The sequence below is a fragment of the Rousettus aegyptiacus genome, unplaced genomic scaffold, assembly GCF_014176215.1.
Source record: "Rousettus aegyptiacus isolate mRouAeg1 unplaced genomic scaffold, mRouAeg1.p scaffold_m13_p_6, whole genome shotgun sequence".
In the NCBI taxonomy this organism is placed as follows: Eukaryota; Metazoa; Chordata; class Mammalia; order Chiroptera; family Pteropodidae; genus Rousettus; species Rousettus aegyptiacus.
In genome coordinates, this window is record NW_023416309.1 from 88,388,440 (window position 1) to 88,414,202 (window position 25,763).

Sequence of the window (25,763 nt, forward strand, 5' to 3'; positions counted from 1 at the left end):
ATAAAAATTGATTTGTAAGTATATCCAGAGCCGAAGCCACAATACAGTAATTCGTTTATATAACAAATCTTTATTGAGATCTACGTGCCAAGCATTGTTCTAAGATCTGAGATATACAGCAGTAAACAAAACACAGTCCTCGCTCTCATGGAGCTTACATCCTAGTGGGAGAGACAGATAATAAACAAGCGAATACATTAATATATATAAAATATGTGAGCTGGTGATATGTGCTATGGATAAAAATAAAACAGAATCAGGAGAAGTGATGAGAAGGTAGAACGGACTATTTTAGATAAATGAATTTGTTCCCTTTCATTTTTCTTTTCTTAATTATCACAGTATAACATACATACTCTAAAGTATGTAAAATGTACAGCTCTGTACAACTTGAAGTTTTACATACACTCATGTAACCACTGCCTAGGTCGAGAAATAGAACATTTACAGTGTCCCAGAGGGTTCTCTAATGTCCCTTCCCTGTCAGTGACTCCTATCACTGTCGATGAGTTTTACCTGCTTTTGAACTTTGAATAAATGAAAACCCAAAGCATGTATCTATTTGTGCCTGGCTTCTTCCACTCAACAGAATGACTGTGAGATTAACCCAGACTGCCGCACGGAAAGGTAGCTGTCCCCTTGCTATGCGGTGTTCCACTTCGTGATTATAGCACAATTTACACATTCTTCTGCCGATGCATTTGGGTCATTTCCAGTTTGGGGCTATTATGAATAAAGCTGCTATGTTCCTGTATATGTCCAGGACTCGAATTACTGAGTCATGGAATAGGTATATGCATAGTTTTAGCAATTAATGACAAAGAGCAATTGAACCAATTTACATTCCTGCCAGCAAAGTTCCTGAACATCCCCGCTAACACTTGATTGTGTCCCTCTTTTTCATTTTAGCCATTCTGTGCGTTTGTAAAGTGACTTTTAAGCAGAGACCTGAAGGAAGTGTGCTCTGCTTGGAACACTTTGCCTCTGTAAGAGAAGTACGAAGACTTGAAGGCAAAGTATGTTTTTTTTTCCCCTTTCTTTTTAGAAATATGTTCTTTGAGAAGCAAAGAGGTGAGTATAGCTAGAACTGTGTAAGCAATGGAGAGAGTAATGGGATTTGAGATAAGAGGAGTGGGGACTGGCGTGAAGAATAAAGGAAGCCATCATAAGGCCTTTGGATTTTATGCTGACACAGAGAAGAAATCACTGGAGGGTTTTAAACAGAGGACAGACATGATCTGACTTAAGTTTTTAACTGGACCCCTTTGACTATTTTGTTAAGAAAAGACTGAAGAGCAAGGACAGAAGTAGGGAGAGCTTTTGTAGATGGTTTGTGCTTGGATCAGGATTGACGCATGGTAGGAAGAAGTAAGAATGGATCTGATTCTGGATGTTTTGAAGGTAGACCTGATAGAGTTCTCTGAGGTATTTGGGGTATAAGAAAAAGAGAGTATCAAACATTATTCCAGGTTTTTGACCTCGAGCAGGATGGCCAGGTCTTCTGCACAAACTTTTTGGTATAATTGATCACACAGAGAATCCACGGGAGTTTCCTTCAAACCTCATTATAGTAACATCAGGTTTAGGAAATAGTCCATGTGATGGAACAGTCTTGATCCTACTTACACCGTTAATTTAAAAGATCATTTCTACTGGAGGGATTTAAGTCAGTTCACTGTTATAACTGACAAAGAATGGCTTTGTCTACAAATCTCGTTGGAGAGATTTATTCACTTTTCAAATCCCTCATGGCCAGTTGCTTTGCCTCAAAAACAAAGCCATTTTAAAAGCAGCAAATTAAGAGGTGTGAAAGAGGCAAGAGAATCTAGGTCAGGAAAACTAATGCTTTCTCATTAGAAAATAGCACAAAGCTATCTGTTTTAGAGCTCTGGGTCTTAAAAAGTGCACGGAAATGACCTCAACAGGAAACAAAAGTACTCCTCGTATTTCCCAGTGCAAAGCAAACTTGAGGGAATTGAATGAAATGATCCCGGTCAATAGAAAGTATAAGATGAATATTAAACATGCGCAACATAGCTGTTTTGCTTTCTCAGAGAATTATCCAAAATGCTTACAAGTTGGTTTTTCTCCATGACAACAAGTAAACTCCATAGATTTCTGACTTTACTGCCTTAACGAAGAAATGAAAAGAGTACACTGCAATCTATGTCACCCTAGTCTGGAAAAGTGGGATTAAAAAAACTTTCAAGAGCTAGAAAAAACATGACTAATCATGAGTAAGCTATGCTAGAAATGAAAGCATGAGGAAGTAGTATCACTGGCTTCTCCTGGTGACAACTAATGGTCCACATATTTAAGTCAGAACTGAGGGTGGAATTTGAGATTGCAAAGTCCCTAATTAACTGAACTAACCTGTCTTTTATGTTGGAGATTGGCAAACTCTGACTCATGGCCCATGAACTAAGAATGGTTTTTACATTTTCAGATGGCTGGAAAAAATCAAAAGGATAATATTTTGTGATATGTGAAAATTACATGAAATGCAAATTTCCATATCTATAAATACTTTTTTTTTTTTTTTTTTTTTTTTTGGAACTTAGCCCCTCTTATCCATTTAGGTGGGAGCTATGGTTGCTTTTGCATTGTAACAGCAGAGTTGAGTAGTTGTGACAGAGACCCTATAACCTGTAAGGCCTAAAATATTTACTATCTAGTCCTTTACAGAAGAAGTTTGCCAACTCCCTGCTCGATATCACACTGATTTATAATGGTAGAAGTAACAGCTGAGGGAACTTGTATTTACAAAATGCAATTGAGGACACATCTGGAAATGGAGAAGCACAGAAACAGGTAATGTTGTGTGTGTATAGCTTTCACCTGCGGCGCTCGGCATTCATTTATTCTAGGCAGTAGAAAGGAGAACAGTCACTTTTCCAAGACAGGAAAGGGATACTAAATCCATTTAATAGGCTAGAATCAGATACTATTCATGTTTTCTGCTCTTAGATTGTTCTATCCCATAGAGTTAGTAAAAAAGAAAAGGGAGCTTAAAGTTAGATAATACACAATGGTGATTTGGTCAGCCCACACACAATTAGATTAAAGCTTTCAGAATGGATTTTCAGAATAGAAACCTTGCCTGCCTTTTTCACTATTGTATCCATAGAACCTCCATAGTATAAGCACTCAAATATTTGTTGAATGAACAAATAAAAAATTCTGTGAATACACATGAAAGAAATTGGCTGTGGTGTTGAACAAAATGAACCATTTTGTTCTTGGCCTCTAATTGCTTTGGAGAAACTGTAGCAGCAAAACTTGAGACCTCTGCTCGACCTCAGGGTTAGAGCTCTCAAGAGCATAGTGGCCATTATCTCCCTCTGTGCTTAAGTCAAAGGGCAAGTATGATTATTATTTAGTGGAGGCTCCACAGGAAGATTTATCTCTGATTCCAGCTTACCGGGTTGGTCAACATCAGATAGGCCTCAGGCCAGTAGGAGCAGAGTGCTGTTTACAACCTTGCTTAAACTCCTTATCCTCTTCCTGCAGTCAAAGCTCTTTCCCCCTTAAAGTGTTTTTTCAAAAACTCCTGACATGGGAGAAGAAAATACCAATCCAAACCAAAGCAAACCCAAATAGCAATGATCTTATTTACACAAAGGAAGCTATTTTATCTTCATTCTCTAGATTCTGAAAGAAGTTCATAGATCCCTTAGCTTTTTTTTTTTTCATTGCAGATGTTAGATCAACTAAATTATCTGAAATATTACCCCCAAAGAATGCTGTTGTCATCCACTCAAAAAGAGGGTTTTGATAACTCAGTTTTTCTCTTTTCCTGCTCTTTTCAACTTGAACTGTAAACGAAGATTTACCATGTGCCTCAAGTGCATTTTGCCAAGTTGGGAAAGAGAGAAATAGCAGAGGTGAATGAGATGAGCTTGCTGCACTCCAGAAGCTCAGTGTAATAAAAGTTGTTTTTGTACCTGACTGCAACACTCCAAGGGAAAGTGAAATTTACATTCCTACACTACACATTGCAGACAAAAAGAAAAATGTAAGGAATTTCTGCTCCACTGGACAGTGTTTACTTTATTTTTATGACAACAAGAATTCCAACAGGAGCACTTTGGAGTTTTATGCTATCATTTAAGACCTTTTAAAGTTTGTTGCCTAAGTAATCTCAAGAGATAAATAGCCAGAACACTACTGAGTCTCCAAAGTATTAAGTACAAATGCACTACTACCAGCTAAGAATGAAAATTTCCCTTTGCCTACCATTAAAAAGGAAGCAAATACAGAGGAATAAGTCAGATCTGCCCGGTTCTCTCCAAGTTCAGATTATAAGTATTAATCCTTATTGTATATATCATGAGCTTTGCCATCAGAAAACCTCAGTTTGGATACTCTGCCATTTATTATCAACCTTGGGCAATTCTTGGAACTCTCTGAGCCTCTATCTCTTCATGACTACTTCCAAGGACTTCTGCAAGAATCAAAGATGGTTATACATGTATACATATGTAAATGCCTTATAAATAATAATTTCCCACCAATCCCTTGAGAGTAGGGACTGCATCTTATTCCTTATTAAATTCTTAATATCTAGGACAGTGCCTGGTACATAGAAGACACTTAATTTTGATTGAAAGAACACTTTACCATATAAATGTATCATAAAGCAATTTTTACTATAATTTGTGGATTAATAATAGGGTAGTAACTGAATACAAATGCCGTGTTACAAGCTGTCTTTAGACCATGAAGTTCTAAGTCTTTCTTTCTAAAATATGATTTTCCTGATGGTAGGGCCGGCCCAACCACAGAATTTTACACACATCAGACACTCCACAACGATGTATTAAACTGAAGAAAATTGGATGTGCACATTAAGAAAAAAGTTGCTTCAAGGCCGATAGTGTTGATACCTTTTATTTTGAAGATAATTTTACTAACAGTATCAGTTGAATGTTGTGCTTCAAGTTTTCTCAGCAGTTTGCAATGAACTAGTCATGCCATTTCTTTCAGGTTTCCTGTGACTCATGGTGCACATTGTGAGGCAGATTGCCGGAGTTCAGTGATATGAAACAGTACTTAGCAAGAAGATTCTAGTGGAGATGAAAGTTGCATCAGCATCTCATTAACTCAGGTTTCAATTAATTAAACTAACCAGACTGTAGAACAGCAAAAATATCAGGCAATTAAAAGACCAAGTAGGATTGGAGGATCTGGGGAAGAGAGGCAGCATGGATAAATTCTAAAGATCAAACGCCTTCAAACTTTTGGTTTAAAACAAAAAAATTATTTTCAATTTTTTTTGGTTTTTCTCTAACTTTCTTATTTATAGTACTTGCCCCTATTTTGGATTGTTCATCTTTTCTTTCTTCATTTGTAAGAGCTCTGTATAAACTAAAGAATTTAATCCTTCAACTATCATATATGCTGCAAATATTTTTCTTAGTCTTTGAATTTCAGAGTATTTTTGAACATATAAGAGATTTCAATTTTTAAGAGCTCATTCAGATATAATTCATACATTATACAATTCCAGAATATTTACATTTTATGTAGTCAAATGCATCAATTTTTTCCTTCTTTACTTTTGGATTTTATTTACAATATAACATAAGTTTAGCCTATTTTTTAAAAAGAGTTTTAATGGTTTCATTTTTTTTGACATTTAAATCTTTACTCCATTTGGAATTTTTTTGGAATAAGGAGTGTGGCAGGGATCCTTCTTTATTTTTTATTTCCTAAGTGATTAGGAGATATCACAATGCCCCATACATGCATAATAATCCCCCTTTTCTAACTGGTTTGAAATATTGTCTTTATAGTAAATTTAATTCACATTTGTATTTTTCTAGAATCTATAGTTTTTATTTTATTTTTTAATAAAAATAAGCTTTTAGTATTACAAAAGCAGTTTAATGAGCATTGTAGAAAATTAGAAAATACAAAAACGTTACACTAACACAACCAAAGATAACCTTATTGTAGATTCTTTTGAGGTATTTTTCTATGGAGAGACATATAAATATATGCACTTTTACCAAAATGAGATATTTTATACACACACAGACACACACACACACACACACATATATGTTGCCTTATAACCTGCTTCAATTTAATGATCTCTACCTACTCATTTCAACAACTCTTCACCTTATTTAACAACCACATACAAATTTCACAAATCTCAAAATGGCCTTTACAGCTGGTTTATCAAAACCAGGATTTAATCCAGAACCATGCATCTGGGCACTATGTCCCATAGGTCTCTTAATCTTGATGAAGTGAAATCATAGCAGATCTTTACTTGTAGACTTATTGCCGCTCCTCCTCCAGCCCTTGAGATTTTGCTACTAGAATACATAATGATGTTTCCACTTAGAATTCAAATGACCGTATGACAGGAATGTCATAAAAGGTATTGCTACCAAGCCTGGAAGAACCTCAGACTTTATTTTAAACCAAATACTAGCTGCACAGGAAAGTAGAGGTCAGGTAGCAAAATACGAACATTTCAAAAAGAATGTAGAATATGGAACAAGTGACCTCTATCTGATCCAGCAGGAAGAAGTAATTCATTTCCCCAGAAGGAAATAGGGTACTAGTGAGGGTACAGGATTTCTGTTGCTCAGAGACTTTTCAGGAATTAGTGCTAATAATTTGAGTTTCAAGAATCCAAAAGAAATACATTGGAAATTCAAAATACAGTAAAGCTCATTAACTTTTTATGTTTTCCTATAGAAGCTCCTTAAAAGCAGTTTGACAGATTTTAAATTTGTTTTACCAGAGTTTAGGTTTAGATATTATTCAAATCAAAGCCTTAGTCTGTAAGAAAGTTTTCACAAATGAATGAGGAAGAGGTAAGACAAAGCAATATCATGAAAATCCTTCAAAATTCATTGTTGTATCCTACACTATTTTTTTACAAATGCCTTAAAATATCCTGTGAATATAAGACTTTTGAATAATTAAAATAACACAGAATAGATTGCAAAATATGAAAAGTAAGCTATAGAACAATATGAATAGTATGATATTGTTTGTGATAAAATGGAATGGTTTGTTTATACTCAAAAATATTTTGAACATGTGACAGACAATTGCTATTTTTGAGACATGGAACTGGATGAAGAATAAGAGATCCATTTTTTAATCTACATTATGTCCATAATTATTGGATTTTGAAAACAAAATTTTTACCCTCTGATCTCTCCTATAAACCAGAAAAGAACCTGAAAAAATGGTATAAGTTAAAACTCAGACACTAAAGCACACTCAGGATAGGACTGACTCTGATGCAACGAGATGACTATTTTATCAGGATTTTCTTGTAGGCTGCAGGTGGACAAAGTGGTAAAACATATGGAATTGAAACATATGGAGTTGAAAACCAAAGCGGGTATAAAGGAGCTGAAAGGGCTGCTTTCCATGGTTATGAGAGCTCCAACGCTCTTCTGTCAGGGATAGGGCTATTTCAGATTGGGTAAGTTTAGACTAGATGATCAATAAACACTAACATTCCAAAAATATTAAAAATCTAAATAATTTTATTAACTCAAATTCTATCTAAAGATGTGAAACAAACATTTATCTTCCTAAATTATCGAGGTCTTATTAGGCCTTCTAAATAACTTACAAAAAAATTCGTTTAAGTACACATAACATAAGATTTACCATCTCAACTTTTTTGAAATTTTGGATGGTTTTAACAAAATGTCAGTTGGCCAGTTTTACACAGATAAGTTTTCACATTTTGTTTTCGAATGTTTGTAATGTCTAAAGCGGAAATTACAGGCCACCCAGCCTTGTAATCTCTGGGGATGACTCTACAGATGGAAAACCCTAATTATCCACCACTTCGTTTTGAACTTATTTTTTTAAACCATATTTTTTTAAGTATACAGTTCAGCGGCATTAAATATATTATTTTCCAGAACTCCTTTCGCCATGTCAAACTGAAACTCAATTCATAAACAAAAACTCTCCATTACCCACCACCCCAGTCCCTGGCAACCACCATTCTACTTTCTGTCTCTATGAATTTGACTACTCTAGGTACCTCATATAAGTGGAATCACACATTATTTGTCTTTTTGTTCTGTTTTCTTTCACTTAACATAATGCCCTCAAGATTCATCCATGTGGTAGCGTATTGCAGAATTTCCTTCCTTCTTAAGGCTGAATAATATTCCATTGTATGTATATAACACCTTTTGTTCATCTGTCAATGGACACTCGGCTTTGACTATTGTAAATAATGCTATGAACATGGGTGTACAAATATCTTGACAAGTCACTTCCTTCAATTCTTTCGTATATATACCTAGAAGTGGAATTACTGGATCACATGGTAATTCTATTTTTAATTTTTTGAAGAATAACCCTACTATTTTTCCATAGTAGCCATACCTTTTTACATTCTTACCAACAGGGCACATAGGTTCCAATTTCTCCACAACCTTGTCAACACTTGGATTTTTAAAATTTATAGTAGTCATTCTAATGATCGTAATATGGTTCTAATAACTTTTTAAAACAAGTTATTTGGGAGAAGTTATTCTAAAAGTTGATGAATTCAGAAAAATACAACTTTTTTCCTGAGAAAAATGTTGCCATAGCTCTTCTCAGCATTTCCCACCTGAACCAAGAAGAATTTTTCTTCTAAGATAATATATCATTTATCTAAGTTTTTGACAGGTTGAATTAAGGTTGCCATTTGTGATTAATAGGACCGGGCATATGCTGTCATGTTTTGCAAAACCACCTAAATATTTCTTATTTTAGAATCGCATGACCTAAAAAATGATAACTGTAACCAAGAAAAAGGGAAGTGAATCAGCTTTGGAAAAGGGACTGGGAAAAAACCTGTAAAAATTTATGTAGTTCATTGAACTTTTGTTTAAGTACACAAAACTACAGTTTCATCATTGGTCAGCTTTAATATTTGACTTCAAAGATCACAGAAGACAGAAAAGGTGAAACTCCTGAACTTTTTAAAACTCATATTTCTTTATTTCATAATATGGTGAAAAGAGTTAGAATGAGGAAGTGAAAACATATTCTCTGTGTAACATCATACAACAAACAGTTGGGAGAGGCCCAGCATTCATATATATGTTAAATATTAATTTAAATAAAGTCTTACTTGGAAGAGAAAGGAAAACAATTACATGAGAGCTAATTTGATTCCTTTTAAGACACTCTTTCCATGATCATATTTAAGAAGTTCAGTGACAAAGATTATGGAGAAAGAACCAGATTGTGAGCAACAGCACTGTGTGATGAAAACAGCTTTCAGCTTTTTCTGGGAAGAGTTAGATTTGCGTACCTGGTTTGTCACCTTACCAGCTGTGCAATCTGTGTGAGTCATTCAACCCACATGAGCTTCAGTTTCCTCATCTATAGATCAGAGATAATATCGCTTACTTCACAGGACTCTGGTAAATATTAAATAAAATGATAGGTGTGATACAAAGCAGGATCAGAGTTGTCTAGTTATTTTGCAGAAATTAAAGCATACATACTTGCGTTTTGAAGAGTGTTTCTCAATAAGTGACTTGAATCAGAATTTTTCATATTCCCTCCAGAAATATGTTTCTTCCCCATCTCAGTAAACAGCTCCACTATCCAACTATCCAGTTGAATAAACCAAACCTACCAATTAACCTAGAATTTTTTGTCTTTCTTCACCCACCAAGTCCATTGCTTCTACCCCTAAAATATATCTCAAATCCAGCCACTTCGTCTCCACTCCCACTGCTATATCTCTTATTTCCATCTTGTCCCTTTCTAATATATTTCTACTTGGCAGCAAGAATACTCTTTAAAAATATACTAGATTATCTTCCGCTTAATACCCTTTAATGACTCCTCTCGGCTCTTAGAAAAAATGCAAATTCTTTACCACGGCCTACTGAAAAGGCTTTGCTTGCTTAATCTGACTTCTGCTTAGCTCTCCAGTCTTACTTTGCATCTCCAGTTTATTTTGCTCCAATCGTACTGGTTTCCTTTCTGCTCCTTGAAAATGCCCAATGCTTTCCCCACCATTTGCACTTGCAGTTACTTTCCTCTTTTTCAAAAACTCTTCCGTCAGGTCTTAGCTCTAATAGTTCAGGCTGAAATGTCACATTCTCTGGGAGGCCTTCCCAGACCGCTAAATGTAAAGTTGCCACCTGCCTCCTTAACCTTCTATCATGTCATAATTAGCTATAATTAAGTTGTTTATTTGTTTATTGTTCGCCTTCTCCCAGAGTCAGGAACTGTATTATCTTACCACTATATCCATAGCACTTTGCCCAGTGTCTGGCATGTGGGGCACTTGAATATTTGTTGAAGGAAGAATAACTAAATGAATTAATGAAAAGAAAGGGGAGAGAAAGGCTTGAAAATCTGCATTTTGGCTAGTTTCCCCAGGTGAATGAGTCAGGGAAAAGTAGAGAACAGATGCACACTCCAAAATAATTTGAGTTTTGTTTAATATGAGATCATTTACAAAGGTATGAGGGAACCACAAAAATTACAAAATGCCCAAAGACTAGTAATTGCAGAGCTCTTAGCACCCACAGACCAGAATGGAGAACGGTTGGGAGCTATTACTAGAACCCAGAAGGAGAAAGTCCTAGAGACAGAGCCACCTTGAAATAAGCTTACCTTCAGTGAAAGGACTCAGTCAGTCCAAAGTGATTTTATAGAGAGAAACTTGAAAGAAAATCAACCTCCCTGCCCTCCCTCCCTCTGATCGCGTGCTGGGAATCCCCACTGGCCAGACAGGAAGGAAAATGGGACTGAGGATAGGGCTCTGAAATCATTTCGTTTGTAAGGCTTTATTTCTTCCATTATAAAAAAAACTAATGCATATCTAATAAAATATTAAGCTGTCAATTCTGGATGTTAGATTCACAAATGTTTAAGATTACTTCTTGTTTACATCTGAGATTTCTTAATATCTCAAAAAAGGAGTGGTATAGTTTTCCATCTACTTCCATGATCGATTTTTTCGGTTACTGGTGGGAATATCCACCATTGAGTCCCATCTCCACAGTGCTATCAACATTGTTTAAGCAATGTCAGAGAACAGTAAATACACTTGACACGTGAGAATTTTCTCTTTTGTAGCTTTTATTTGGAAAAGTTCACTTTTCATAGGATCACATTACAACCTTCCCTTCTACCTGGGTTTTGGTGTTTTCTCTCAGCATTGAGAGAAAAAGCAAAGTGGATGGGAAGGTTAAGGAGACCCAACCACACCAGTTCTGGTCAGGTGACCTTGTAAATTTCCTCATTTCAATTTCATCTAAAAAATGGGAATGGGATCATATCTACTACTCTACAAGATTATTGTAAGAAATACATGAGAATGCATGGAAAAGTGAATAAAATCTAAATATTTATATAAATGTAACACGTTATCATTATTCAGCAATACCCAAACTTTCAAACTGTTACTTAAAGCTTAATTTGAATTAAAACTTTTGAAAGATTTTGTTTTTGCTGTTGTTTTCTTCTTCTCTAGCAATCTATGAGTTTGTGGGACACTGGCTGTCTATAAATCTCCAAGTAGGTATCCTGGGAAATGAAGAAATACACATCAGCTTCTCTCTGACCACACTAGACGTCCCCCCTATTCCAAGCCTCTCCATGGTCAGCTACTAGTGCCTCCTTCTCAACTCTCCCAGATTTTCTCAATTTACCATTCCCATCTCCATCTCTCCTACTTTGATGCACATCCCCACTTGTAATGAACTGAACTGTGTACTCCCCACCAAATTCATATGTTGAAGCCCTAACCCTCAATGTGACTGTATTTAGAGATAGAGCCTTTAAGGAAGTAATTAAAATTAAATGAGATCATAAAGGTAGGGTCCTAAACCGATAGTACTGATGTCCTTATAAGAAGAGGGAGAGACCCCAGATCTCTCTCTGTGTGCATGTGTAGAGAGTAAAGGACATGTGGGGATACCCTGGAGTATAAGAAAAAAAAAAAATACTGCTTTCTCCTCATCTCTCAGCTCTTGATTACCTACTAAGTACATTGAAAGCCCCAAGGAAGCAAGAATTGTTCTATGTTTCACAGTTGTAACAGAGGTGTCTGGCATGGCAGGCATTCATAAATATTTGTTGAATAAATTACAGTCCATTCAGTCTCAAAACAGATCTTTGCTCACGTCTTTTCTAATATCTCAAATCTCTCTCCACTAGCTCCTTCTCATTCTCACACATTTGTAAACCTCCTCATTTAGAACACAACTCAGTTGAAACTGCTGCCTTCTCAGCTGAGTTGTGTTCTAAGTGGGGAGGCTTATCAATGTCCTGGTTCTCCAATTCCTCTGCACAAGTGGCTGATTTTCACTAGCCTCTTACCACCATCCAGTCCTCTTCTTCTCTTTGCAATCTGGTATCAGGTCCATGAATAAATAAGCCACAGTTAAGGAGGCCTCCTTTAAAACCAAAGGCAGTCATCCTTTCCCAGCCCTTGCCTTCCTTGGTCTCAATATCCTGTTTTGGACTCTGCCAATAACCACTTTCTTAAATCCTTTACTTTCATGGGGTTGAAGACACTATAATTCCCTATTTCTGTTCCTCAGACTGCACCTTCTCTGTCTCTTTTGGGAATATTCTAAGGCTTAACTCTGCTCACTCTTTTTCTCCATTCACTTTCTTCAAGAGTTTTTTTATTCTTTTAAGTTAAATTATCGACTCTTTTATTGATGACTTTTGAGAAATCACAACTGAGTTGATTGATTTCATTTTAAATACAGAATCTGAGGTCTCAAATTAGCATCCAGAACAACCCAGGACCCCCACTATATTTTTCTACTTTCCACTCCGTAAGATGACTATGACAAGCCTTCTCTTTTCTCAAACTTTTTACACTCCTTTCTCCATTCTGTTTTAGCACAGCCATTGGCTCGCCTGTATTAAAAAACTAGAAACCTTCAGACGAAAACTCTAATTTCCCCATCACCAAATCTACAAAATCCTGCTTTCGTTTGTGCCATGATTCTTTTCATTCCTGTTTTTATTCTTAGTACCACCAAGCTCTTTCCTGCTTCAAGGCCTTTGCATAAGCTCTTCCATCTACTTAGAGCACTGACCTCTTGTTCTTTGCATGGTTCATTCCTCTTGCTTTAGATCTCAGTGTAAATGCCACCTCCTCCAAGGGGCCTAACTTGACCATTTTACCTAACATAAGCTTGATTTACTTATCTCAGTCCCTTGTTTGTGTCCTTCATAATATTTGCTTCAACTTGAAGTTATTGGGGTTTTTTTCTTCACTTTTTGTTTGATTCTCAAACTAAATGCAGGATCTATGAGTAGATACATCATGTCTATCTTACTTATACCTCCAGATCTAATAAGTGACTGACCTATAGGAGGTACTTGATAAATTTTATTGCATAAATGAATGATAATATTGATTTCCACTTCTTTCCAGAGAGGGAACTCGGTCATTGTAGAGACTTCACTGTATACCATTTGAACTCTACAAATCAGTGAATATACGTATGTATATATATAGATATAGACGTATATATATATGTGTGTGTGTGTGTATATATTATATATTATATTACCTATTAGAAAAAAAGAAGGCAGTTATATTGTTTCAAGCTAGAGATGATAGTGGCTTGTATTAGGATGGTGGTAGTGGGGTTAGAAAGAATAGATTAGATATGTAGGGTTTCATGATTGGGTATGAGGGAGTGAAGTACACATAAGAATGTTCATCACAGTATTATTTATAATAATAACAACTTAAATATCCAATGATAGGGAAATAAGTAAATCATGGCACATCCATTTGATTAAATGACATCCCATCTTTTTAAAAGGATTCATAACATAGAAAACTGTTCATGTTATCTTAAGTGGAAAAAAAATAAGTATATACACAGTATGATCATGACCATGTAAAACCCCCAAAAACTATGCACTGTAAAAAAGTAATAGAAAATAGAACAAAAAATTAACAAGTAAATGTCTTTGAGTTGTGGAATTATGAATTTTTTTTTAAAAGGTCCAGATCGATCTTGAGATCATATCCAAAGCAAAGTTATATCTCTTTCCTATTTGATGGAAACGACTGGCTAAGCAGAAAATCTGTATTCCTTGATCAGCTCTAAGTTGGCAGTTAAAGGTTTCTCTCCTCAAGAAAGAAACCGTAATTTGGAGAAGAGTCAGCTGCTAAGGCCTTGGACATCAAACAATCTATAGTAGCTAGAAAGCTTTTTATTTTAAAATTAATTTGTAAAAGCATTTATCTCTATTAATTGCAGAAAAATTAGAAAAACTTAAACAAGTAAAAATAAGTAAGTGACAAGTAATTCTATCGTACAAACTACAATTAACACTTTGGTAGATACCAATTTACTTTTTTTCCAAAAAAAATATTTTTATTAATAAATTATACAATCAAAAATCTGGACATTATAGTCATGAACATTTGCACTTCAAATACTAGTTTCAGAATATAATAGAAATCATTTTACTTTTAAAATAAATATGTATATTTTTGTTTATACCGTATACAGTTCTATAGATTAAGTTTTTTTCATTTAATATCTTGTTAGAAGATAAAAAAGAGTAATGTTTTAATGATGTCATTATATGGATCTATCATAACTTATTTCACCAGTTCCTTAATATTGAGTGTTTACGTTTTCTAATTTTTCACTCTGCATATGTATCTTTGGGCACTTGTCCTATTCTTTTCCTAGGATATTATTCCTAGCATTGGAGTTTCTTAATTTAAGGACATATTTGAATTGATCCTCAAAGTGTCCGGCCCACTTATATTCCCACCAACAGTTCACGAGTGCCTGTTTCTCCATGCCTCTCAGCCATGCTTTCTCTCTTGCCCATCCAAATTGGAAACTGGTATCTCAATCTTTATTTTTTTTTTTTAATGTATAGGTCTTTGATAAAAGAATGGGGAAACTTTTTTTGTTAGCTGTCTACATTTGTGGATTACTTTTCTTTGTCTTATGCTCTTCTCCCAACCATTGGTTGTTCTTGAAAAGTTTTTGGCCAGAAGGAAGGACCATAAATCCTCAATGAACTGATTGAATGAAAAAGGCTTAGAGCGAGTTAGGAAGAAAGGAAAGGAGGGAAGAAGGGAGGAAGGAAGAGACCAAACATTATAAAAGCAAAAAAAAAAAATATTATTCTTTTGAAGAAAACTCATATTTTAAACCAAATTTTATGGAATTCATATGTTAAACAGAACAAAGTGCAGCAGCTCTGGTCAAATTGGGAACGGGTAACCTGCTCGACCTGCTCTTAGCATAACCATCCCCACTCACCCGGAAGAAGTTGTCTACACCCTATCTTGTTATCTAAGGGCTTGAAACAACTGAATTTAAAACTGCTGGACAAATAAGACCAATGTATTTGTGTTTTTTTCAGAAACAATACAATGAGTTAAATTATGCCTGTTTCGATAGAGTTCTCTGCTTTGCAAAGAAAAGGGAGGCATAAATAAATGGGAAAGTAGGTTATCATTCAGTTTGACTACTGTATAAATGATGCAATTCACAACACAGGCGTCTGATGGCACAGCAACAATTCAAACTTCAAGTAGAATACTGTACAGAGAAGGAACTAACATCACCTCTTGAGGGCAAGCTTTGCAAATTTATACTTATAAAGTATACAAAACTCCTAAACCTATTCCTCCAGACTCAGCTTTCAACCAAGGGCTAATATACCTACAGCACGGTCACTCAAATGTCTTTTTGTCATCTCAAACTTTGTCATTTCAGAGGGCACTCAAAGTCATCATTTACCACCAACCTGGTTCCCCTCTCCAAGTTCCCCATTTCTCTGCAGCTTTGGAGTTAGCAGTGACTTTCCCTTCTCCTTTTAAGCTCATCTAGTCACCAACCCTTACTAATTCTTTCCTTATGGAGACATGTAGAGTCAACATTTCCCTACTTACATTGACGCTACTTTCATCTGGAGACTTACTACTTCACGTCTGGATTGCTACAAGTCTCCTATGCTATAGACTATTGCTGAATTAATTTTTATGCAATCTAATGTCAGTAGGATCTGTTTAGCTTTCTGGCCTGGTTTATGGAATGTTTTCTGGTCTAGGCTTTTATCTTTATTTCAGATTATAGTGTGGGGGAGGAAGAAACTTTCCTCCAACCTCAAGGTTCTTCCAGTTGGAGTAATAATTAAACCTATGAGACAGACGAACAAGAGAAAAAAAAAACTAATTTAATAATGCACATGCATGAGAGAATCAGAGACCCTCACATACACGAGAGGTTCAGAGAAAGTTAAAATGAGGTATATATGGCCTTCTGAACTAAGAATGAAGTAAGGCATTTTGGGGCTTCAGAGCGTCACTGGAGGATGATAAGAGCAGATGTTCAGTAATTAGTAGTTTGCCTTGTAAAATAAATAGGTCATAAAAGGTTATCTTTGATAATCTCTTATTATGGGCAAGGCCCCTAATTCCAATTCTTCTAGGTAGTTGCAGGGGAGAGGGGCAGAAGTTTCTCAGAGCTCGCAGGGTCTTTGTTGCCTTTAGCTTAAAATAATCTACATACCATAGAGACACATATTTGGGTGACTCATTCTGAACCCCAACAATAGGATGATTCAACTCTTCAAACACTAGTTTGTCAGTGCTATACAAAAGAGGCAGAAAAGCTAAACATTACTAGTGGCTTTATTAACTGTCTTGCTATGCTCTCAACAATCTGATCTCCTCTTTGACTCTTGGATCTGACTGCTTTAGTTCTGATCTTGTTTTGATGCCTGGCCTCACACTGTTATTTATATTTTCCTTTTGGTACTGAAATGATCACGTCATGTTATTGCTTAGCAGTTTTGGTTCTTGTTTTTTATGTCTCATTTAATGTCTCAAGATGTAAGTTCAGAACAAACTCTTCAACTTGGTGCTCTTCAACTGGCACTCTGGTCTACTGCAGATTGTCTCGACGATTTTTTTTTAATGCCTCTATCCAGGGCCGCCATGTTGCACAACTCTAAGCAAAATCATTCACACTGTATTCTATATTAATGGTTTCCCATATTCGAATATATTATGATTTATGTTTTATGTTCTCTTGTTTCAACTCACTGCAGCCATTCTTTCTCTACAGTTGTGGCTACTAGATGCCTACCTGTTTCCAGGGCCCCACACCAATTTCTAGAACCAGCCCTGGTCAGAAATGAGAGGTTTAATAGCTTTGGGGACTCAGTACAAACTTACCCCTAATTAGTCCAGTGTTATCACTCTATCCTTCAGTTCTATTAAGTGAGCTTCTTTCCAAGACGGGGGTCCTCGTTTCGGTTGATACCTTGTATCCTGTTTTGCCTTGGTAACATGCCTACGACTAGGACTCCAGTGGTACTGAGAAGCTCTTCCTACATGTTAAAATTCCCTCATGCCAACTGCTTCCTGAAATGCCTGCCAACTATTGTCCAATGCCTGATGTACATGGCATACTATCAGCATGCTGGACTAGGCCTATAACTGGTTCTGCTAAATCTAGCGCCAACCTCACCCCAGCAGAAGGGTCTAATCCCATCATCTGACCACTTCTCTAGCTTTTCCCAACATGCCTAGTAATATCTATTTCAAAATGAAAGGATACTTAACCTCTTTTAAAACATGATGCTCCAATTAGAAAAGCACTATTCAGATGTTTTCTGGTATCAATTCTCTTGTTATAGCGACCATACTTTTAAGTAAGTGAATTAAAGTCACCTTGACTATAAAATTATCAAACTTTTAAAACATGACTTTCTAAACATTTTCTAAACACCATACTAGGTGCCTTATCTTCTACTGGTTGACACAAAATACATGTTGGCCCTCTAATATGGACTGCTCTAAATCATAACAAAGCAAAATTTGGAAAGAAGAAATAACAAGAATTATATATCAAATATTATCAAAATGATCCCTAGCAACTATAAATAGAAATTATAATAAATAAAAGTGAAAATGACTGATTTAATGGATTACCTACCTAAGTGATTTTTCAAATGCCAAGAAGGAATTTCCTTACCATAAAAGTGTTTCCATATTTTTTTTTTATTTTCCTTACTCCAGAGAGAAATCTCAGGTGCATTTACTCATCAATTTATCACTTCATAAAAATCTACAAAAAAATCTATAAAGCATATGTGAAATTATGACTGCAATAAAAACAACGAAGAATCCTTATTTTGTTCTTGGAAAACTTTATTTTGGTTTAAACAAAAAAGCAAATGTTATTATGTCATCCAGGGACGGGTGAGAGTATGATCATCCTTCATAGCTATAAACTGGCAAACTACAAATGAGAGATGAGATCAAGGTAAAAGACACTTATGAGTCCAGATTATATTTACCTCCCAAAGAGATCATGAAAATTAGTCAAAAAGGTTAAAAACAGATTTACACAAAGTCACATCAGAAAAGCTGAGATAGTGATGGCTAATGCTTTGGGAAATTCTGTTTCCATTTAGTGATCAGAAGAATAAAGTCTTAAATGGTCAGGAACAGGTGGTTTATACTGTAAGTATTAAAAACAATGATATGTACTTTCATCAGTTTCATATAATTAGGATTCAAAATGTTATTTAAAATCTAAATTTAGGCCCAAACATTTAGTCATTACCAAAAATGGAAAATTTACATTTCTTTACAGAAAACATAAAAATATGACTATTTGGATCTTGTCTTAATTTACAATTATAAGTCCAATTTGAATCTTTACCAAAAATAAAAATAAACAGACAGCAGCATTGTTACACACCTGAAGAAAATTCCAAATAGAATGTCTCCATTAACAACAGCAACCAAGAAATCAAATTCAGCCTACAGATTTTATTTCTGATCAAGTAATAAGCTTTCAGTTATTTCTGTGAGTCTGCCTTCTCTTAACAATGTACAACTTGTCAGATAACTACATCATTGATTTCCAAGCTCTCCTTCCACTGTATTTTTCCCTTTTAACTAAGATGTACGTAGAAATAACAAGACAACTTAGAATAGCTGTAACGGCCTTCAATAATATTGTTTTACTAATTAGTTGCCCTAATTCCAGTGAAGGCTAATATCAAATTATCCAACAGTCTTTGATTTCAGAAATACTGATAACAGAATCACATAGAGCAATTTTGATCAATAATCTTCTACTCACATCTTATAACCAGTTATCTTTCTAAACAAACTATTTATAAATGTAAAATATGCAATATTGTTTAAAATAAATATACAATATACAGTTTCTACATTCTCAGACAGGCTTAAAAATGAGGTAATAAAAACTTAATTGATTTAACCTTTTACCATTCTGGAAATGGCTTAGGAAAATAACGGTGAAAATTTTTTTCTTATGTCTTTTCACATTTTTTTGAATGCTTCTGAATACCTCCTTTACTATGGTGAAAAATTATGTAAAAAATCCTTAAGCTTTGTTGGGTAGTCTGTCATCACCCCAGTTGCTCCCAAATCAAAAGCTCTTTTGTATTCTTGTTCTTCATTTAATACCCAAACATACACCTGAAAATTAGAAACATGAGAAGTATGAGAAGAAATGGTAACACAGAAAATTATTTTTATAATAGCATTTATCCACTACAATCTCCCCACGCTTAGAAGTAACCCGAAATGTGAAGAAATCATTGAACCCTTTATAATATTCCACTTCGCTCATTAAATATGCACTGTCCCACCCCTCTGGCTTCAGTTATTCTCAGCTATACGTAAGTGGACTCTAGTTACTGAAATGCCAATGTTTTCCTGTTAACTCTAAGAAAGTAAGGTCTTTATATGTGAACCAGTAAAGCAGCATCATCGGAGCTGGGACCAAGTTAAGGCAGTTAAAAGTTCCTGCCCCTTACACTTGTGTTAAATTGGTAAACTCTGCTGTTTCCAAAATGCATCATTCCAGAAATTTACCTGAATGCCTCTGGCAGTGAGGTGGTCAAACAAAGCTTTTCTCATTAGCAAACTAGAAAAGAAAAGCAGAACAGATTTAGGTACTTCTTAGCCTTACGAAGGACTAAAATGAGTCCTCAGTCCTAACTTTGTCAATTCAGAGTTTATAATTCCTAGTTGAATTTAATTCCAACGCTTCCGCAATACCGGCAATGGCTTCAAATAATAATAACTGCTGTGGATGCATTTATATCTTTACTGCTGGGCCTCTCTTTACTGCTGGCTGCTTGCTGGTGAACAACCAGAACCTTCTTTCTACTCCTTGCTACCGCGAGATCCTCGAGACCCATTCTTATTGAAGCAGCTAGCTCAGTGGCTTCCTCACTCTCCCTGCTGGAGCCATGATGAGAGTGAGAAAGAGCTGGGAAGTCTGTGTTCCTAAGTTTGCAGGTTAAAGTACGGTGGTGAACCTGAGTCAAGTTCTATAACATCATAGTTCATTCACAGAATGGATTGGTCTTTTGTGAGCTATCTTGGAATCTAATGTCTATTAATTACACTATCCTACATATAGGGGAAAAAAACAAACCATTTCTTAGTTCCAAAGATCTGACTTCGAAGTGAACTTTTAGAATGATTAGATAACAGAAACTAAAAATCCCATGCACTTTTTGAATTGGGAGGGTCCTGCCTAATCCTAGAGGAAAGGGCCATGGCATCCGTTAGAGGTTCAGGAATCAACCAATTCCTCTTTGCTCTGCTTTCTGCTTGGCCTCTCCCGTGTGATTGAAGGGGGGTCAGTGATGAAGGAAGAGGCTGTTTTAATTTATTAACTGCTTTGCGTACAACTGTAAGAGGGTGTGCTAGGGCCCACCCACTGCTCAAGTGGTAGTAACCCAGGCAGTTGCTGCACAGGTCCCCTCCATTGCTGGCTGGAGAAACTTTGTGGCAGCTGATAAGCTGCTACAGCCTGGGGCCAGAGCCAAGCCCTTCTCTCCCTTTGGCTCTCTGCCCAATACTCTAGCTGTGGATGAAGTAAGGATGACCCCCTGTCTGGAGAGGGAGGCAAGCCCTGTTGACCCAGGTCTTTCCTAAGGCCACAAGGTCCAGGCTGGTGGCCCAGGACCATCATGCTATCCTATCAAAGATGCTGGAAAAAAAAAATCATGTGTATTAAATTCCAAATGTGTCCTTGAAATTAAATTAAAAATGTGTCTTTGAAAACTAGAAATTAAATCAGTAATAAAGCAAAAAAAAAAAAAAAAGCCAATAAACTCTGTGACACAGAGAAAAGATGAAACTAGTTTTCTATCTCTTTGAAAGTGAAGCTAAGTTAAAAAGGCTGTGACTAAGGGCTATATTGAAGCATTCAAGTTTCCATTTTAAAGCAAAATACAGCTCAATAATTTTGTGGTTTTTACCTAAAAATAAACTCAACATGTCTTGGGAAGTACATGCCAAATCTATAAGTAGGGCTTCCTTCTGCTATTAAGTCTCGGTGCAGATTTTTCTAAGAAATGTGCCATTAGTCAATATACATTTTTCACATACTGTGTTGCTATACACACTTCTGAGAGAGGAGAGGAAGCATCTGAAAAAATGCAAAGGAAAAAGGCCTGCAGAAATAACTGACTCAGCAGGTTAATACTGCTTTCTCCCCACATTCTGCCCAGTGCTCTTCAGGGAACATGTTTTCCCATAGCTACCTCCCCCGCCTTAAAGACTCTCCAGCTCACATCTGTTGATTGACGGCTTGTCAACCAACTAATGTTCTTCCTTATCTCTGTAGCTGTGTAGGAATAACAAGACTGTGTAAAACTGCTTGTTATGTTACAATTAAAACTCAGCCCTTGGATAGGAATCTGCTGAGCAGGTCCCATCTCTCTGTTCAAGAATCCTGTAATGGTGCTAAAAACGCCAAGGTCGCAGGTTCAACAAAACAAACGACCTGTAAAACCAGTGGTCTGGAAATTCCTCCACCATGCAGCCCCTCCCCATCCTGAGTAAGAATGCACATGGGAAACCTCAGACAAAGGAATCACGTGCCCCTTGCATGGACACTGCAAAAGTATATAAACTGTAATAAATCTAACCAGACCTAGCTCATGCATGGAGTTGTTACCCCACGCACTCCGCTGGCCTAATAAATTCTCCTCCTTCTAACAAAGTTGTCTGAGTGTCCAATTTCCTCTGTCGGGTGTTGCTTCCTGCAACACTTCCTTTCATGTTTTTGACACTAGGCTAGTGGAAACAGCAAATAAGCAGAAGGGAATGGTTATATATCCCAGCTCTGCTACTTACTAGCTAAATAACCCCAAGTAAATCACTTAACTTTAGGTGGGTCAGTGCTCAATTTTCTCCTTAAACTGAACGAGATTATCTCCCCAGATTCCTCCTAAAGCTTTGTGACTGGTAATTAAGCTAGTTCTAAATGATTCATACACATCTAGTTTTGTATGGTAGGTCCTCAACACATCCTTGTTACAAATTACATGTAGAAAGCTTGCACTAAATTATAAGCATAGTATCTAACAGATCAGGCTAAAACAATAACTTGTATATTAGGAAACTAAAATTCTTACATATCGGAAAGCCAGATGAGAAACTTTTGACTTCTGGACATGGTGCGTGGTTCTTTTAGCCTGAGGCAAAATAAAATTTAAATCATAAATTAGAAACACAGGAATATAATAGTGTGATAAAATAAAACAAGTTCAAAAACAAAGTGCCTTACACTTAAGTATGTACTCAAAAAATATTTGTAAAAGGGCAAAAATAAATTAAATAAATTAAAATAAAGCCCGTGTGGGTTTTCCGCTTCTATTGATTTTAAGTTAACTTTTTGCTATTGTTATTCAAAGTTTTTTTTTTTTAAGTATCTTTCCAGAGACCCTGTGTGCCTGGTGCTCGTGTAGCTTCTCTTTTTCAGTAAAGCTCCTTTCTCTTGCTTTGTTTCCTATAACTTAGCATATAGTAGATTTAAACATACAACCAAACTTTATTATACATGAAAAAATACTTGGGGTAAAAATGAGACTAAAAAAAAAATCTTGTTTTTTCTTTCCTTTTCAATATCTAGAGCATACTTGACTTTTAGGCCCATGCTGAGTTCCTTCTTCAAGAGGAACACAACTATAGGTATCGTTAACTTCGGGTTGTGCTCATATGAAATTTTGGATTAGTTGTTCTACTATGACAATTTCTCAGCTTCTTTCTAAGTTTAACAGCATGCGGTGACTTTTGATCTCCCCAGATCCTCATTTCTTGTTTTCTAATGCAGGCTGTCTATACTCTTAACATAATTCTGAGTCTCTACACTTAAATTCATTTTATTCCTTCTCTATGAATTCAGTTTTTATTACAACCTCTCTAAATAAATTCCTTTTCCCCCTAAATCTAGCCAGGGTGGAAAGTCCTGGTTGCAATTTCAGGAATCTCAGGGATTTAGTATTTCAAATACTAATTACCTCATTAAACACAAATTATTATGTTGTCTTAGGAAGTATCTATTGTCTTCCATAAAAACAACAACAACAACAAACATTTAGCACACACATAATATTCTACCTGAGTCTTAATCCATAATCACTTTTTAGAGAAAAGATTAATGCTATGAAGTATATTGATGTCTTTATTTTCAATAATTTTTGCTTCTAAAAGGAACACATGGAGATAATGTAGAGAGCATAATAGTCTATTCCAGGCCAGAGGAAAGCTAAGTACTTTAGGAATAAATGATTAGGAATCATTTTAATCTAGCAAATGAAAATGGTTTCTTTGTAAACACGAAGTGATTTCTGTTCTTTTGCCTGGAAAAAAAAAAAAGCTACAAAGGCTACTGATAAATATAATTGGGAATAGATAAAAATACTCATCACTAAGAAACTCGAATTGGAAAACAATCATAAAACATAGATGCTGAGTACAAAGCTACTGACCAAATTGCTTTTCTTACCAATATTTTCTAACAATAATTTTCGAGTGTTAAGCTTGATTTTTTAAAGTTCTGTTTGGGGATGGAAAAAGTTTTCATACAGGTGAAATCACATTTAAATGATCTCCCCAGGAGCTCCGAATTCCTTTGTGATGACTCAGTTATCATATAAATTTATAGCTAGATATCACATTCTAAGGGCACAGGATTGTGAGATGAAGCTATCTTTCTTTAATAATAATGCTAAAGATAATTCAACAATAAAAGCTATCATTTATTAAGTGCTTATTATTTGCCAGGCAATGCTGTGTTTTATTTTATTTTTTGATCTTCATAGTAAATTAGTGTGTACCCTAGAGAAGTTATGCACATATAAGAGTATCTTATAGAAACTAAATCTATCCCTTTCTTTCTCCCCACTCCGGAGGTTTCTGTTGGATGGTTGTTGTGGTGGCGGTTGTTTTTCTTCCTTAATGTATTAATGGTGAATTTGGACTTTAATGAAATTTGAGCTGCGTATAGCTGTCAATGAAGCAGAAAGAAGGGAAGTTGGAGGGCAACTGCTAGTTGATGTTAGGATAAAAGGATTAGTAGGCTTCAACGGTTAAGTGCAATTTTTTTACCTGACTTCTGAATACACAGGCACAAAAAGCTGTTATTCCCTGAGATGGGTCCCTTTATTATTCATTTTAGAGAATCTGTTTTTATGTCAAAAAGTGCTATTAAAATAGGTTAGATAATCAAACATGAAAATAACTACAGCAATCTATTCTTTATCATTGACACTGATATTAATGAGCTTTATCTTAGTACTCCTTGATAATTGATGAAAACAGGTAACCACTTACTTCAATATGATAGAAGGCATTGGGATTTCAAAAAACTGTTCTCTAATGGGCACAAATGGCAAGAGGCCAGTGAAGAACAGGCCGAGAATGAGCAGAACCCGCTGTAGACTGAAGAATATAGGAATGTCTGAATTCTAAAAGACACAAACAATATTATATGTTACTTTCCAACTGTTTAAATAAAGAGGATTATTTCACAAACCTCAAAATTTCCCAAGACTGTATCTTGACATCTGTTAAAAGTACTCCCTGAAGTATCGATATCTAAACACACTGTGTTTAGAAATATCTAGTCCTTGACAAATGGGTCAGGATGTATCTTAGAGCCCTACAGGGTTCATTGATGATATTAAAGTTTCTCTATCTCCTACTCTCTGCTTTTGCAACACCGCTTCTGTCCATTAGTGATAGTGCTTATCACTAAAGAGTAAAAGCAGTAACTGGTACTGCTGGTGGGAGAGGGTGTGGAACAGTATATTGGCATATCACTGGCATTAACAACTGTCTATACCCCATATCTTTTAAATTAGAATATCTGGGATGGGACCTAGGCATTAGTATTTTTTGTAACTGTTTAGGTAATTCCAACATTAAGCCAAGGTTAAGGATCATTGCATTAAGTATGAGTGAATAAAAAGTCACTAAGTGAGTATAAGTGCTACATGTTTTCCCATCACCAGTGTGTAGTTCTTTTTAGTTTCTAGCATCTGGGAATTAAAGGGCTAGAGTAAAATTCTCATAAATCGTACTTTAAGATACATGACTTAATTACATTGCATGTTCATAATATGAATGACAAATATTGTTGAGCCAATTTTACGATAATGTTTGAACACTACTGCTGAAGTTTGGGACTTTTTAATGCATTTGTGCATGTGTATAGCTCAACGCAATTATAACATATGTATAGGTTAATGTAACCACCACCACAGTCAAGACACAGAATTGTTTCATCACCACATGAGAACCCCCTTGTGCTACCTCTTTGTATTTGCATCCACTCTCTATCCTAGTCACTGTCCCCTGACAGCCACTCCTCTGCTCTTCCTGTCTATAGTTTTGAGAATGTTACATAAATGTAATCATACAGTATGTAACCTTTTGAGGTTAATTTTTCACTAAG

At 35.7% G+C, this 25,763-nt stretch overlaps 1 protein-coding gene across 3 annotated transcripts in view; it reads right to left on the reverse strand.

Annotated features, from left to right (window-relative positions):
• Nucleotides 1-18,157: 18,157 nt before the first annotated feature.
• The window catches only part of GDPD1 (glycerophosphodiester phosphodiesterase domain containing 1), a 38,087-nt gene continuing 30,481 nt past the window's right edge, over nucleotides 18,158-25,763 (reverse strand). For all 3 annotated transcript variants that reach the window (XM_016123108.2, XM_016123107.2, XM_016123109.2), the window contains 4 exons: nucleotides 24,641-24,774; nucleotides 22,441-22,500; nucleotides 19,880-19,931; nucleotides 18,158-19,480 (listed from right to left, as the gene is read on the reverse strand). In XM_016123108.2, the coding sequence (XP_015978594.2) occupies nucleotides 19,358-19,480; nucleotides 19,880-19,931; nucleotides 22,441-22,500; nucleotides 24,641-24,774 (369 nt within the window). In that variant the 3' untranslated portion in view covers nucleotides 18,158-19,357. The remainder of the gene's footprint in view (nucleotides 19,481-19,879; nucleotides 19,932-22,440; nucleotides 22,501-24,640; nucleotides 24,775-25,763) is intronic.